Source organism: Hermetia illucens, chromosome 4 (assembly GCF_905115235.1).
Source record: "Hermetia illucens chromosome 4, iHerIll2.2.curated.20191125, whole genome shotgun sequence".
NCBI classification, from domain to species: domain Eukaryota; kingdom Metazoa; phylum Arthropoda; class Insecta; order Diptera; family Stratiomyidae; genus Hermetia; species Hermetia illucens.
The window spans coordinates 162,942,673-162,958,739 of NC_051852.1; the positions used below are offsets into that span (position 1 = coordinate 162,942,673).

A 16,067-nucleotide genomic window follows, 5' to 3' on the forward strand; every position below is an offset into this window, starting at 1 on the left:
AGTCCTTTAGTTTTTAAGTAGGTAGGATCGTCCGAGCCTAAATGCTTGGCACTTAATGCTAGTATTAGGTAAAATCCGGCATCTGCCGAGATTGTGATAACTCGGAAAGTATACCTGTATCTTCGTTAGTCTAGATAGATAGTCCTACATTGAAATATCTGGAAAAATTGTGCAATACTTACATTCGATTGGAACTCAGGACAAAATTGATGAACTCCTGGTTTTGTGAAATTGTTTTAAATCTTTTTATTAATTCTATTTCAATTATGTGTGGTTTTCTTTTCTAGACAGTAATTTCTAATGATGTCATGAAATGTGTAACATAAAATCTTTTCATAGATAGAAAAGTAAGACCAAAACCATGCAAAACTGGATAATACAAAAGAAACGGAAAATGAAAGGAAATCCACGAGAAAACAGTGGCAGTTGATCCTATATCTATTCATTTTCAGCACGCGATCTAATTAAAATTTATTGTTCACTTGGATTCAGACGAACAGGAATCGATTTAGAAATTATTGAAAATAGATTGAGATTGATCAAAAATACATTATTTTCAAATTACCTATCTAAAATATATAAAAAACGGGACTTATGTTATTTTAATATAAAAACACTTGAATCGCGTTAACGTGCATTTGAATATATTTTTTAAAATTTCTAACAGCTTTTGTGTTCGATTCACCTAATGTTTAGTGGTTTTTTTTTCAGTAGTTTATGTAACGATATCCTCTTTTTTTTTATCCCATAGAAATTGCCACTCAAAATTCTTATTTTCTTCGAAAATAAATTATTTATTTTTCTCATTCTACCATGAGAATATCCTTCATTTATCCAATTATTTATCTACTTACTGATTTTAGCTATTTTTATTATCATGATATAAATTTATTACTATTAAACATCAAATTACTTTACGGGGAAAATGCCAGTGTCAATTTTCCTCGCCTGTTAACCCTTTCGTTTCAACTCCTTCGTGTTGTTGTTTCAGTGCTGGTGGCACTTTGTCCTTGATTGAATGTGTCGGTTCGCTGGCAACACCTTCTCTACTGGACGAAGAAATCCTTTCTAGCAACTCAACTGTGTCAGAAGATGTTCGCTGCTCACTACTTCTGTAATTGAAACGAAACTTGATGAACGGAGGGCAGATAAATTCATTCAACCCACAACCCTTGTTAGTAATGTTAGCAGTGCAAACTATAAATAGTTTAAATCCAGGCCAAGAAATGGAATTGAAAGGAAGATTTAAATGGTTAAAGATTAGGCATGAAACTAAGCATAAGTAAAACCACAAAACATCTGAAAAATAATAATGATTCATATAGGGCTATCTAAGCTATTTGCATTAAAGCTACCCCCGAGGAAATCTTATGCTTTTTGATCGCAATTATTGTTAGTACGAACGCAAATATCATCCTGGAGTCGATTTAAAAGTTACTGGTCAGACTCGTCAGCAATTGATATCATCCTAGGTCAAGTGCACCTTCAGGCAAAGTAGTAAAAGGTTACCCTTCCAATCTAAATCTATGCAGACTGATAGGAAACCAGATACTGATAGTACCAATACTGTACTGACACAGCAGAGCAGAAGTACCACGCATTTATCATGAGAGAATTAATGTGCTCCTAACAGGGATGGGGTTGAAAAAGTAAGAGGAAATTAGAAGAAGAAAAAACGAGGCGGGTAGGATAGAAAATTGCTTGATAAGGTTGGCTAACCCCCAAAAAGGCCCTACAAGTTCGTCGGCCTGAAAGTCAATGTCCACCGCTACATCAAGGTAGTGGTCGAGAATGTTAAGGATGCCTATGAACAGGCCACGTTGGATGAATTCGACGCCAACGATGAACTGTGAGACATCCGCAAGCCCAAAGTAGAGAGCGGCAGAGTTCATAAACGGAAGTAGAGTTGTAAATATTGGACTAAAGCTTCCCAAACAAAACGAGAAAAACCCCAAAGATGGGGGGTATAACCCCATTATGGTGGGTATAACTTTTGGGTATAAATTTTGGAAACGCCGTCTGGGCCTGCACGCACTCCGGATATTTGAATGTGTTAGCGAACACCGCGGTGAAAATCCATGCCCCGCGATCAGAGAAATGTCGCGGGAGGCCACGGACGATGGCAGCCATCGCGGCTACAGTTTTCAAGCAGGCAGCAACAGTAGGGGCTTTGTGTTCGCGAGGTACGAGGTACGTCCCGAACTTGTTCGCGGTCCGCCAACCGAAATTCGCGATCGGATGGTCGCGCGTCGGGGACCTCAACGAGTCCTGCAATGTACTAGTATAATCGGTGGTTACCCAGAACGCAGCTCTATGCCGCTTAACCATGTATAGTCCTTTCAGCAAGCCCTATTACCTAATTGACACAGGCGTAAACGTCTCGGTTCTCCCGGTATCGCAGAATCACTAACTGATTCCGCGAAAACTCAAACGAGCAGCAAAAAATTACAACCATACACACTAACGGCTATAGGCAAGTAGACGTATGTCTAGGACTGACGAACGTTTTCATGGCGTTTTATTGTGGCGGACATCAGCAGTCCCATATGAAATGCAGATTTTCTAGGCCACTATGAGTTGCTAGTGGATCTGCGGACTAGGTCTCTTGTAGACTCCGTAACATCGCTCAGGTCTTCAGGAAAACTTGCCACCTGTTGAACTGTCAGTCTTTTTATCATTTTCAAAGAAGTAGGCGACTCTAGTATTCGTGCGCTCCTTCAAAAACACAGCAATATAACCACCAAAAGTAGTCTATCGCAGCCAGATAAGCACCTCATTCACACAATTGACTCCCATATCTTCTCAAAGGTGCGTTCAACACCCCGGAAGCTTGCTGCTGCTAAGAAAAACTTCAATATACTTTTAAAGCAGGGAATTTGCAAACCATCAAAAAGCTGGTAGTCCTCTCCATTATGCATGGTCCCTAAGCCCAATGGTGAATGCAGACGATACCAGACTGCTACTCCATGTCACTTATCCACGAATTTGCGCACAATCTGGATAACTGCATGCTTTCACGGCCTTAGACTTAACCAAGCCGTGCTATCAAACCCCTGTATGCACACCCTTCAAAGACTTCGAGTTCATACGGATGCCTTTTGGTCTGTGCAATGCGCACAGAGGTTCAGAGGTTCATCCGCTATTCCCTGCGAAACCTTCGTTTTTGCTTCGTGTACTTGGATGATATTTTGATCACCTCTTCGTCCGAGTCTCAGCATTTGGAGCACCTCGAATGCATTTTTCAACGTCCCCTTAAGGTCGGACTTGTACTTAACGCTGAAAAATGCAAATTAGGCCACACGATTTCCCCTGCCGGAATCCAACCGGAACCAGGTAAAATTCAGCCAATCGCAGACTTCCCGCAACCTAAAACGTTGCGAGCATGTTAAAGTTCTATCGTCGTTTCTTGCCCAAAACCGCACAACATCAAGCAATCCTGAACGCGTACTTGTCTCGAGGACTCATGCGCGATTGCATCGTCTACAGAGGCCATCCAGGCATTTAAGCTAGCCAAGCGAAAGCTAGCGAACGCTACACTCCTGGCATTCTCACAATCAGAAACATCCCTAGCAGTATTCGTCGATACCTGGAATAGTAGGAGCTACCCTTCACCAGAAGGTGAACCAAATATGGTAGCCATTGAGCTTCTTTCCCAAGAAATTGAATACAGCTCAATGGAACTGCAGCACCTATGATCGTGAGCTGTCAGCAGCATACATGGCCATAAAATACTTACGATTCTCCCTAGACCACAACCTTCTTACCTTCACTTTTAAGCAAAAGCCCGACCAACCGTCCCTTCGTCAACTTCGGCACCTGAACTTCATAAGTCAGTTTACTTTGGACACTCAGCGCGTGTCTGGCGAGATTAATGTAATTGTGGACGATTTGCCACGCGTTTCGGAGGTTAAAATCGCTGCCATGGTCGATTTTATGGCAATCGCCGAACCACAGAGGGATGACGCAGTGCTTCAGAGCCCCAAGGACAACCCCAAATTCAAATTTCGGCTCTACCTCCGAAACACTCTGCGAAACTTCTGAAAAGGATCTAGACCATATATTCCCATTAGACCATTAGTTCCCAAGGAACTATTCCATGCGGTACACGATCTTGCGTAAGCATTGGGACAACAAACTGGCTGGTCACAAGCAAATATTTCAGGCCTTCAATGAATAATGATGGTAACTCTTGGGTCCGATAGCGCATCGCAAGACAGAAGGGTAAAGTCACCAAGCACATACAGAACGATGTACAAAATGTTTTTACACGATCAACATCGTCATCATTGGCCCCTTGCGAGATTCGCATCAAGTATTGCCTCACAACCATTGATAGGTACATGCGGTGGCCTGAACACTGAAGGGCGCTATGATGGCAGACGATGACTCTTGGTGGTCGCAAGTCCTCCGTTCTACTTGGCCTACGTACAGCCCAGCATGAAGAGTTTGCCGCCAGCTCCGCTGCGCTAGTATACGGGGAGAATTTAAGACTCCCTAGCGATCCTGTGTTCGATACCAGGTCAGTCCTTTCCACCACAGGGCTTTTACGTTTGCCCCGCGGCGCCCTCGCTAAATTAAAGTCACCCTCATTATCCCGTCATTCTTCGACGAAGGCTAACACCCCAAAGGACCTGGACATTTGAACTCGGGCCTTGGTGCGCGTTGATGCTTCGCGAAAGTCTTTGCAACTACCATATGAGGGCCCATATGAAGTATTGAATACAGGAGAGCACTTCTTTAGGCTCGAAGTCGGTGGCAGGCCCAAGCACGTCTCCACGTCCAGACTAAAGCCGTTTGTCCCCGGGGCGGAGATTTCGGGGAAGAAAAGTGCACGGCCCTGCATCAACTGAGCCAGCCCTAAATGCAAATGGCAGCCTTAGAAATTTCCATCCTTAGACCACAATCAGTTGATTCACGTTAAATGAGACCTGCAATGCCCCACCACCATTGCTGCCTAAGTCTACAAGTATTTTGCGGTCCCCCCACTTTCGGCATCATTCTTGCCAGAGTCACATTCACAGTGGATACCTTGTCACATGCATACCGCACGCATTATTGATAACCTAGCTTCGTATCTATCATCAACCCCAAGTATTATTTATTTCTTTTACAGCGCTTGGTAAGGAGGACCGCTTCCAACACTCTTTAATTGGACCTTAGGTAAATGCTTTGCGACTACAACAATTGGCATCATCGGAATGTACGTGTGTGGTATATGTGCCCGGATAAATAGGCGGTTAGAGCACAAGGCTGCCGTACGGAAATTCGCGGTTCAAAACTCGCTGATGGTATTGGGATTTGTATCGCGGCCTGACGTCGGATACAAGTCGACTCAGTTTTGAATGAGTACCCGAGTGCCTAACAACGATTATTATTATGGTAAATAAGGTCGTAATGCCTATTCCAAAATCGGGGCTACATAGAGCAATATCGAGCTCACCTTGACCCACCTTGACAAAAAGTCCAGGAGCCTACAAGTCTACCGCGCTCCCAAAGCCATACCCACCGTAGATGATTTTTCACAAGCATCCGACAAGTGTTGTTTAGAACTTAGCTTTGTGTTTACCATCACCCTAAAAAATTCGATTGTCAACTCGGCGCGATTTTTTTGCAATGCTTAGTAATGAGGACCTTCTCCCGCTATTTCTCCTGGAAGAGTCTATTCAGCGCTCTCTAAGTCTTAACATCAATGGTTGTTTCATTTGAGCATTACGACTACAATCATTTCTATGTCATCGACGTACCCCATCGCAATGGTTTCTTGCAGAATCGGCAGGGGGTCCATTGTGGAGCCCTGTGAGACACCGGCAGAGGCAACGTAATCCTAGAATCAGCATTACGCTCGCCCGAGATTATTAAGCTGATTTGACTCAGATACTATTTCCCAGCTGCGTGGACTGGTATCCGACGTCAAATCACGATGCAAATCCCTCTGCCACCAGTAAGATTTGGACCGCGACCTTCCGTACGACAGCCTAGAGCTCTAACCCCTCAGCTCTCTGAACACTACTACCATATTTGAAAAGTCTCCTTCGTTCCCACAAACCGGCAGTAATCTATTAAAGATTGCTCTCTCTCTCTCTCTAACACTTTTCGCTTAGTATCTAGAAGACATCTTGGTCTGTAGGAGGATAGCCAACATGGAAGTTTACTAACCGTAGGCAACAACCCAGCCTTTGCCGTTTCCATGCTGCAGGAAATACCCCTCAACCATCTCCTTTTCCTTCGTTTTCTTCAGTCTGTTGTCCCCTCACAAGCGGGTTAGTTCATTATGATCGGTTTCGCAATTTCGTTTTATCAAAAGGTTGATCTGGATGCAATCGCAAGGCTTTTAAATCTTTTAATACCCCATGTCAAGCCACCGTGGTTTGGACTGGTCTTTTGGTCCCTTACCATCGTCCATACCTCAAATAACACTGTCTTGGAATTCATGGCGAACTTAAAGCCCCCATTTGATACCACGTTCAGACCCGGAGCTCGTCTATAATTATAGCAGGAATTACAACAAGCGACTTGTGAACGGTGTCAGTGCTTACCTCTTGTTGAGAGAAGAGTTACCGCAACTGTCCGATATTTGTGCAAGCTCGCGCCTACCAAACAGAATGTACCCTCCCCTCACCTTGACGACCTTGACTCTCAGGCCAACACGTTATTCAACAGTTCTACCGATGAATTAGCTTCAAATCTCAACAACTTCCTAAAACCCTACTAACCCTACTTTCTTTCGTCGCCGATGGAGAAAAGACTAGCTCTATTGTCCTTCCTCTTCCAAGTATCTCGTAAATATGTTAACTGAAGTGTCAATTCAGTAATTAGTCGAGAGAAAAGTCATGAATTGTCCAACTTACTTAACAGCTAAAAACCAAACCGACTCCTTCTCACCGAATTCCAACTAAATCCGAAGCATAAGTTTTCCATTCCTTACTATACCATTTTCAACTCTGACCGCATTGACCGCTAAGGCGAAGGCACGGCCATCCACTTGATTCCAACGAATCTTCATTCCAACCACAATACCCTCTTCTCTTCAACGAATGGTCATCTCCATTTCCACCCACTTCTCCATCATATTTCTGGTTAGACTCTGTTGTCGCGATCAATCCATTAACTCCTTCCACATCTCCAACCTAGCGATACTCCTCAAATCCCTCCCAATTAGTCACAATACTAGGTGGCGACATGAATTTCAAACATAACGCATGGTATAACACCCCCATAAACCTCAATGGCAATAGGTTAGCCTACTGGTACGCCCAGCACTCTCATCCTCTCCAACTGACCCTCCTCACCACCAACCAACGTACTTTCCACAGACAAAATATAGGATAATATAACCCATGTCCGGGGTTCACCTAATGATGTTGCGGCTCGCAGCACGTGGATGATGCTTTCAGTTCAACTGGCGGGCCGATACGTTGCGGACTCATTCGGTATAACTGACAGGCCAAACTGAACCTGGGTGACAGGCTTTAGGGTCATGCACTCCAAAAATTTTATCAGCCATCTCAGCTAGTCGTTCTAGCACCGACGTATGGGAAATTGACAAAATGGCCTAAGCAAACTAGACTTCAGAGCCCCAATTTCCATACCTATTAACAGATCCCCCCCCGCTCCATTCGCCTCGTCGGGGTGTGCCTCCATATTTGTTAGATAATTTTTAAGAATAGCGTTCTTATGTTCATCGGAAGGATTTTCCACAACATCCGCTACTTGAGCGAGGACGCCCTGATCCAGTGCTGACAACATGATCAAAGCTCCTATATTGCTACTTACTTTATAAAAGCGAAATTGCGCCTATACTCTGGCGAACTGCTACGATGGAGGAGTTTTCCAAAAAGGATGTATTTTAATCGCCGCTATGCCATGGACGGTCACTGTTGTTGTTGCATAGTAGCATCTCGGCAACTACGTCGACGCATATTTGAATCGATCACTCCGCACGTTGGAAGTTGACAGTTTAGTGGTGCACAAAGGATTGGGGCAAAAAAGATAACAACTTTACCACTAGGACGGGGTACATACTGGACTTCTTGCAATGGCTGCCATTGAAAGCGAGAGAGTGCGCTAAGTCTTGTAAATAGCTACAGTGCCATGGTGTTTAACATAAACCAGGCGTTGGTATGCTCGGATTGAATCACTATTCTGACTTTTATCTTTTATGGCCTGCCATTCGCGGAGATCTTAGAATTGCCGAGCTTCCCCAGAATGGGCCATTCTCTTGGTCCCAGAGTACCTCCTGCTGTCTCCCCCCTTCAACAGATACGGTGTGGATTGGGTAAGTTACCCACCAACGGCCAAGGCAAGAAGAGTACATACAGAAGATGGAAGACAACTCCCGGCGCATTACTTAATTTTGTGTGGCGGAAGAAAACCATTGCGCATATTCGACATTCTTCAATTGTTTTCACGCGAAAAATTTCGCGCATTTGCTACGGGGAAACTTGCGGAAGAGAATCATCTAGGCGCCATCGAAACACTCGCCGGTAGCTACCTCGTACCTAGTCCGGGTATTTCTAACGAAACACAATCGTCTTTGCCGTCTTCTTGGGTCAAGGGCAGAAGATACCCACGACGTGGTCAGAAAGAGAACATTGAAACTGAACTGGCCAGAACCCCGCCCCCTTTCCCTTACGCTCATTCGAAAAAATACTAAAACTTGGCACTACTATAGGCTAGTAGGTCAAATTAGTCTTCTCTGCTGTAAATTTACTACACGCTTAGATTCTTTATGTACCTAGAAGCTATAGGTCACGCATTTGTATCTAAATGACTCTTTCTTTAGTTACTACGCCCCAAAGGATAGTGAGTCAGACTTTAAAGTTTTAAAGCACTAAATTTGCTGGTTTTCATATTTTAATCTATTTCCTTGTTTTGAACAAGCAATGGCTATTGTAGATGCCTACATACCGCATCCAAATGGCTCTGGGAACATTCCAATGGTAGAACTTGGAATCTCTAACGAATTCAATTAAAAAAACGTTTGCATATTAAATGCTAAACTCATCATCCCCGTTGGGCGCTTTGAGACCAGTTCAATTATATTTACTAACCAAATGCACTTTTACGTTCCCTCCCTTTGACAAAGGGAAAATATGCACAATGGGTTCTGGTCTGACCACCGAAAAGCCGGCTGTGCATTTCCCCCGTAGCTGATGCAAATTTCATTTAGGAAGCGATTTAATAAAAGTTGATTGCTTCCCACCAAATTGGTAGCCTACGCATAGCGGAACAAATTCCATTGAAGTTTTTCTTTAATGAGAGTTTTCCAGTTAAACAGGATTGATGGACACGTGGTTTTGTTCCGAGCCTAACCATGGGACGGCTTCGTTCTTCCAACCATCATATTAAATGCGTCAGTCAAACTAACCATTAATTTTGATGTTGCATGATATCTCATATGAACCGAAATGAATGAACAAAAGATACAGATACAAATAATAAAGGAATATAAATCGAAAAATAAGAAGAAAATATTTCCGAGACGCTGATGAAACGTGAAACCTTCCATCAGTCAGCTCGCCCCCTAACCTGCCTGGTGAATCCTTGATGCTATCCATGAAGTCCTTGCCGGTGATGTCGACTAATGAGTTTGGATCCATGTTGGAGAGTGAATCCAGGTCCGGGCCGCTCACCACCGAAACATCGCACAAATTATTCTGCAGTTGACCTACTAATTTCTTCAGCTTGGCATTCTCGGCATCCGTTTGGTCCGCTGAGTGTGGATTTCGACCCGATATCGTCACGTAGTGGGTCGGCTGGTGACCAAGAATAGAAACAGAATGTGAAAATGTAGACAAATGTAAACTTTATTAGCAAAAAGGATTGGTCGTTAACTATATGATAGTGTTCAGGTGGAAAGCAGATGAAATATTTAAATATGTGAAGGTTACGGGGGCTACGATCCTCAAGGACACTGGCTCACTATTCAAAACGATTAATGGAGCGTGTGTCGACTTGACAGTGTTTTAATGGGATTTAGCAAAGTGTAAGTGCTTGTCGGCATGCTTGCGAATAATTTACTGGCATTCGAGGTATGTGTGTCGCTGAATTTAATTATAATAACGTTCTCTCCGGAAGCTGGCTGTGACCAAAGCTGAATCCTTTGAGAATTATTTATATGGTATGTTTCGATTATAATGAATTGAGGCTTCAGAAGGGAAGCAATTTTAATTGTGGATTGCACCATTCATTTGAGGATAATTGTTCCATGGAATAGCCACTCTATCTTTCATCGTTACAGAGCTATTTCATTTTTCGTAAAAAGTGTCAAAAAGCTTGACCTGCCCAACAAAATCAGAATTTTCGACTACTCTAACAATTTAATTCCAGATTTGATACCATTTTCGACAACTAACCCCAACCCAATTCCTGTCCATTTCCCCGCGGAACCACCCCAAAGTATTTCATCTCAGGGTGAACATGGCTCTAGACCCTCCCTTTGCCCATCGATTGCAAACAAATTCTCGCCTCCTCTGCCTCTCTCAACCTGCACTAAGTCCACCCCACCATGTCGTTAACTGCATTCCAGTTCTCCTAGGACGCAAGCATTTCCCAATTAAACTTTCCGAAGCTGCTCTTCCTGCCAATGTCTCCCCTAGACTCTTCTTTCCCACTGCGAATCTAGGATCATGAAAGAAAACAGGCTCCGGCCCTTCCGGAATACCATCGAGGCTGGAACAGTTGGGTGAGTTGTCCAGTTTAAACCTATAGAGGTATTCACGGTATCCGCCATGTCCCGCGAGAGATCATAGTTTCCCTACGTCCGCATTCTGAGACGGTTCCAAAACCACAGTAGGATCTTAAGGCAGCTTTTCTATAAACCGCGCTTATCTTTTGAACATTACATGTGGTATGCAATACAGTTGCCTAGCCAGCAAATAGGATATTGAGAACATCATTATATGTACACGATGTTCCAGAATAGAACCCTGTGGAACATCCTCGGAGACAATGCATTCTCTGGGTCCAGGACAGTTAAGTTACTGGGTACACCAATTGTCGCCAAAGACCTTTTTATAAGGTTCCAACTGGCCGAGTCAAATTTTGCACGTCAAGGGTAATTAGTATACAGTTCTTGCTAGTGCCACCCTTTCCGCGCATAGCATTTCCTGCTAAGTGATCAGTTTGATAGCGTAGATGGTTGATCTGGTCATACGGAAGCCAAATTATCGGTCTGATAAGCCTTCTAGACTCTCTGTAGTAGATTTTCCGCTCCAACATTTTCCGCATAGTCTCCAATAGTCATTCTGTAGGTAAATCGTTCACTGTAGGACAGATCCCACCCAGTAAACCTGTTTCAAACAACTGTACAAATATGTCTGGTTCGATTTAACAACCACCTTAAGGGCTTTACTTGGTATACCGTCGAGGGGCGGTGCGTTGTTGCCTCCCAACTAATCTTTTCAACATGTTCTTGAATTTAACCACCGTCAAGTTTGGAGAACCCTAGGAGCTATAGAGATCTATACCGTCTATTTTTGCCCATAAAAACTAACTTGTGGGTTGCCTCATGCATTTCTGTATGCCTTGGTCCCCGCAAACCCACAAAGCCACACCACCAGCAGGCTCGACTACCCATACTGGGGTTTTTATTGGGTTCGCATATTATAGCAACTTATACCTTTGATTCGTGCATAGTCTGCAAAAGCAGGTCTTGACCGACCCTAGATTAATTGAAATTGACTTGGGTCAACCTCGTTTTCCATTTTTGAACTCAGGAACTTGCCGCTTCCGGCAATATGCCCGCTGTCCAGGCCTTCCCTTGGATCGCAAAATGCTTTGCCTCATAACGTCTGCATCGGTCAAACCAGTCAGCCATATTTGTGCATGCTCACGCTAGATGTTCACTTACCCATCCCATCCAATATCGATCTTCCCGACATCTGGAAGCTTACGCACTTCTGTTGGCAGCCGTATGGTTCCCGTCTGTGTAGATCCATACGTTTTTCTGATGCTAACAATGGATGCCCCCGGCAAGTCGTTGCACGGCTCCGCTAAGGCAGTACCGATTTTCGCCTTAGAAGAGGCTTCATCTAGGTCCTTACAGTGTTTAGCTATCTAATACTTTTGAACACTCACTTCCCCACATAAATTTTTTATTTGGAAGCGGAAACATTTAACTTTGCTTTGTTCGGGCCTTTCCAAATTCAGTATGAGATCCCTGTTTAGGTTCTCCCGAATCCTGCTTACATTTCCCCCAAAGCCTTTGAGATCAAGGTTAGTCTTCACTCCTTTTAATATATCTACGCAGGACATGCGTGCTTGACATCGTCTCGGAACTGACCCTCATTCACTCCTTCTTCTTTTTAGGCTTTTTGGCTCGGACTTAGTCCAACATAGTTTCGCATAGTTTCTGATCAGACATCAACTCCCTTGGTAGTGCTAATGTTCTAGGCACAATTTTCCCGCCTACTGAAGTTTTAGACACCTTTCATAGAGTGGCGAGCAACCTTTTGTTCTTTGGGAACGTGCTAATTTCCTGGATGTTCTCTTTACTTTTCCCGAACCGTCTTTTTCCCCGCCCATCCACGAACATAATCTTGGGTGTCACCTGCGTTAATTACCTTACCATCGAAGAAGTAATTTTAGGGCGCTCCTTCGATTGTTTCGCATCTTTCCGAAATTTGTTATAAAGAACCCTGATGGCGCCCACCATATGCTTGATTGCTTGGTGCACATTGTGTTTATCTATGATAAATTCGGACAACTCAACAATTTTCACTCCAAGAAAAAAGGAAAGATGATCTTTCCAAATCCGACTGCTTCACAGCGTCCATTCTTCTTTCCGCACATTTTGAATCATTAAAGGAATTTCTTTAGCCCAGGTCTTTTTCAGGCTTGAGGAGAGCTCACAATTGTTGAGGAGAGGGGAGCTCATAATCGTTAAGCCTTTCTTAAGCGGATCCGGCTCTCAATCCTGATGAGCCTCTCCTAACCCCTTATACTCGGATGCGGTTGATATCATTATCGCTTTTGGCGGCTCCGTTCTCTCTTGGACAGATTCTTCTGGGCTTTTATTATGGGTGTTCCAGGAAGTGATGTGCTCGGTTCAAATACATTTTTCTCTAAGTTGCTTGCAGCATTAGATGTCACTGTAGTCAAGCTATCCACCAGCGAGACACTGCAGTCGAGGGATGCCGACAACCGGGAGCCTCTTTCCCTATTCCCAAAAGCCGCCTGTACAGTGATTCGGAGCCCCTGAAACATAAGTTTAAACACCTTCTCTTCGCCCATATCGATTTGCTGTTCTGGACCATTTTTCTTCTACCTACCCGACCTATGTATAAACATGCCCATGCGCGAACACCTCTGATTGTGTACAAGAGCATTCCCTTATCTACACGAAGCGACGCACCTGATGGAAGATCAGGCAACTCTCTCGGTCTATCTGTCTTCTTTTTTGTTTTCTAGGGAAACAGATATTTACGGTATTCTCCACGGCCGGCAAGAAACTGAGTGAGATTATAATTCATATCACCAGCCACTCCCTAATGGAAGGGATCAAACTGTAAGTTCAAAGACCCTTTCCTGACTGGTCCCAGGGCAGATGAACTTGGCGCTATAGATGTTCATAGTTTCGTCTGCCAGCATTGCCAATCGGCATCATTCCCTAGATGAAGAGTGGCGCATCATTTGAGATGGTCCTGAAGGTAGAACATATCTTTAGGGCTGTTCTTCTGCAGACAGCTTATGTCCGTTACTTAACATATGCGGCGTTATTTTCCAAATTGTACACAGTAGAGGGCCCAGTAGGGAACCCTGTGGGACACCCGCGGAGACAACGTTCTCAGCAGTGGGCCCAGTAGGGAGCCCCGTGGGACATCCGCGGAGACAACGTACATCTGAGGTCCATCATCGCTGTTATACCAGAGCGTCCGTTTCGCAAGTAGCCGTCCACAATGACACCGAGATAGGTAGGCTACCTTGGCTCTCAACGACCGAAATCAATATATTATATATACCCGCTCTAGCATTTTCCCATAGTGCCTAGAAGACATATAGGTCTATAGGAGGATAGTTTACTTGCAGATTTGCCAGCCTTAAGCAGCAGGGCCAACTTTTGCCAGTTCCATGCTGTAGAGAACATCTCCTTGGACATGTATGCTTCGAACAACTCGAAGGAAATGCCCGGCTTAGATATCGCGGCGAGCTTAAGCTTCCAACAGCTCGTTTGTGGTTACTGTTGAAATTGACGTCACATCCAGAGCAGGACACGTGATCTGCGGAAATAACCGGCCTTTGAATCGTTCCATCATAATTCTATAGGCGCTTCCCCATGGGTTTACATCCGCCAGAGAGCAGAGCTCCTTAAAACATTCCTTTTTGCTCCGCTGGGTGGCAAACTTGAGGTTATTGCAGGCTTTCTTGTTTACATCCTCCTTCTGCACCTGACCGATCCTACCAACAACCAACTCTGGGCCATTCTTCTGGTTCGGGGGCAGGTTAATCGATTCACTATTCCACCACAGTTGGGTCTTCTCCTAGAGAATGTTCCCTCCTAGGCATTCACGCGCCCTAAAGATGCATTGTGTGACATGGAGAACTTTTCTGTAGTGCCGCCAGCCTTAGTCGGTTGGTGCAGACACAGTTCCATGAAGCTCTGTTCATCCAATGCTTTCGCGAACCAACCTGATATCCCTCTCAGCTTTGAATACGTTATTTGCCTCCCGTGTGGCTGTCTCCTTCACTTGAAGATAAATGCTTGATAATCGCTGTGGGTGCAGTCCTCATTAACGTACCAGGTCATACAATGTGGGCTTACAAAGATCAGGCCTATGGTTGAAGTAAACCCTCTTTCCCGTTGCGGTCCTTTGCGCTATTCTCTCCGCTTCCCCATTCCAGGGACCACACAATAAAATCATCGGCAATCACTTACTTTAGGGCTTCATCTCCTTACGTCATGAGCAAGGTTATCCAACAACTCAAACAATGTGACCAACCTTAGTATCTGTACACGTACACGCCGCTTATTTTTGGCCACAAAAAGCCACTGGCCGCCTGACCCATAATGCGTTGAATAGTTTGCCTACCAAAAGACCACATCGCCGCTCCACCAGTCGAGTCAGCGACCTTTACGCCACTATGACGATTCCTGTATGGTTCACGTACGATGATAGCTTCCATCTCAAGCTCGTGGGTGGTACACTCAAGTAAATCCTGAGCAAACCCGCAATGATTTAGGTTTATTTGAAAGAACCTCATTTTCTTATTGCAGTCAACGCTTTCCTAAATTCCAGGCATTTGCTTGGTGCTGCAATATGCCGTTTATTCCGTCCCTTTTTCTCTTCGGCCCAGAGACACTTGGGGCCCCTATTGCATTACGTAGTAATATGGCCTTTCTGCTAGCACTTTCTGTATCAATTGGGCCTTTGCGAAGTATCTAAATATGAAATTTTTAATGAAACTTGCTCTCTCAGACAGCAGACAAGAAAATATGATACATACAATGTCGTTAGAAACAAGATGATCGGACTGAGTCGAGCCGACCCCGCTTTTGGCTGAAAAAAGAAGAAGAAGAGAGCAGTAAACCCAACGAATTTATAGTCGCATTGTGGCTGGTTGAGTGCAACCACAGGCATTCCTCAAACTCACAATCGAGTCTTCGCCCAGTTCTTGCAACTTAAATTGCTCTTTCAATGCAGCGCAAATTTCTCTGAGATGTAGATGGATCCCATGTCTTTGGACCTGTAAAGTGACTTTCTCCCTAATTTGGTTGGTCATCAGTTTTGCCTAAGCTAGATTTTTTCAGCTCAAACTTGAGATCGTCTTTCTGGCTCGAATTTTGCTGACATTTCCGCCCGGATTTTTTATGACGGGGTCGGCTTTGGTCTTTTTTTACTATCTCCGCCTAAGACCGATTTTCCTTGTTGTAGATAACACTCGGCTCTGGGCGAATTCGCACCTTCGATTTCTCCTTTGCCTTTTTTTAGGTGACCCTGGCCCATCCACTATTTTCGCCTGCCTTAGGTGTTGCTGCGCCGATGATCGCACTATGGACTAAGGCTTTTTTCTTTCCCTTCTTTTAGCTCCATTCTTCAGAACTACTAGTGTGCCTTTCTTGATCTTAG

General features: G+C 44.3%; 1 protein-coding gene across 3 annotated transcripts in view; it reads right to left on the reverse strand.

Annotated features, from left to right (window-relative positions):
* Window positions 1-221: 221 nt before the first annotated feature.
* The window catches only part of LOC119655704 (DNA fragmentation factor subunit alpha-like), a 132,922-nt gene continuing 117,076 nt past the window's right edge, over window positions 222-16,067 (reverse strand). The window contains exons 3-4 of one of the 3 annotated variants that reach the window (XM_038061719.1): window positions 9,529-9,755; window positions 222-1,112 (exon numbers count right to left, since the gene is read on the reverse strand). In XM_038061719.1, the coding sequence (XP_037917647.1) occupies window positions 935-1,112; window positions 9,529-9,755 (405 nt within the window). In that variant the 3' untranslated portion in view covers window positions 222-934. The remainder of the gene's footprint in view (window positions 1,113-9,528; window positions 9,756-16,067) is intronic. The other 2 variants (XM_038061720.1, XM_038061721.1) reach the window with 2 other exon arrangements.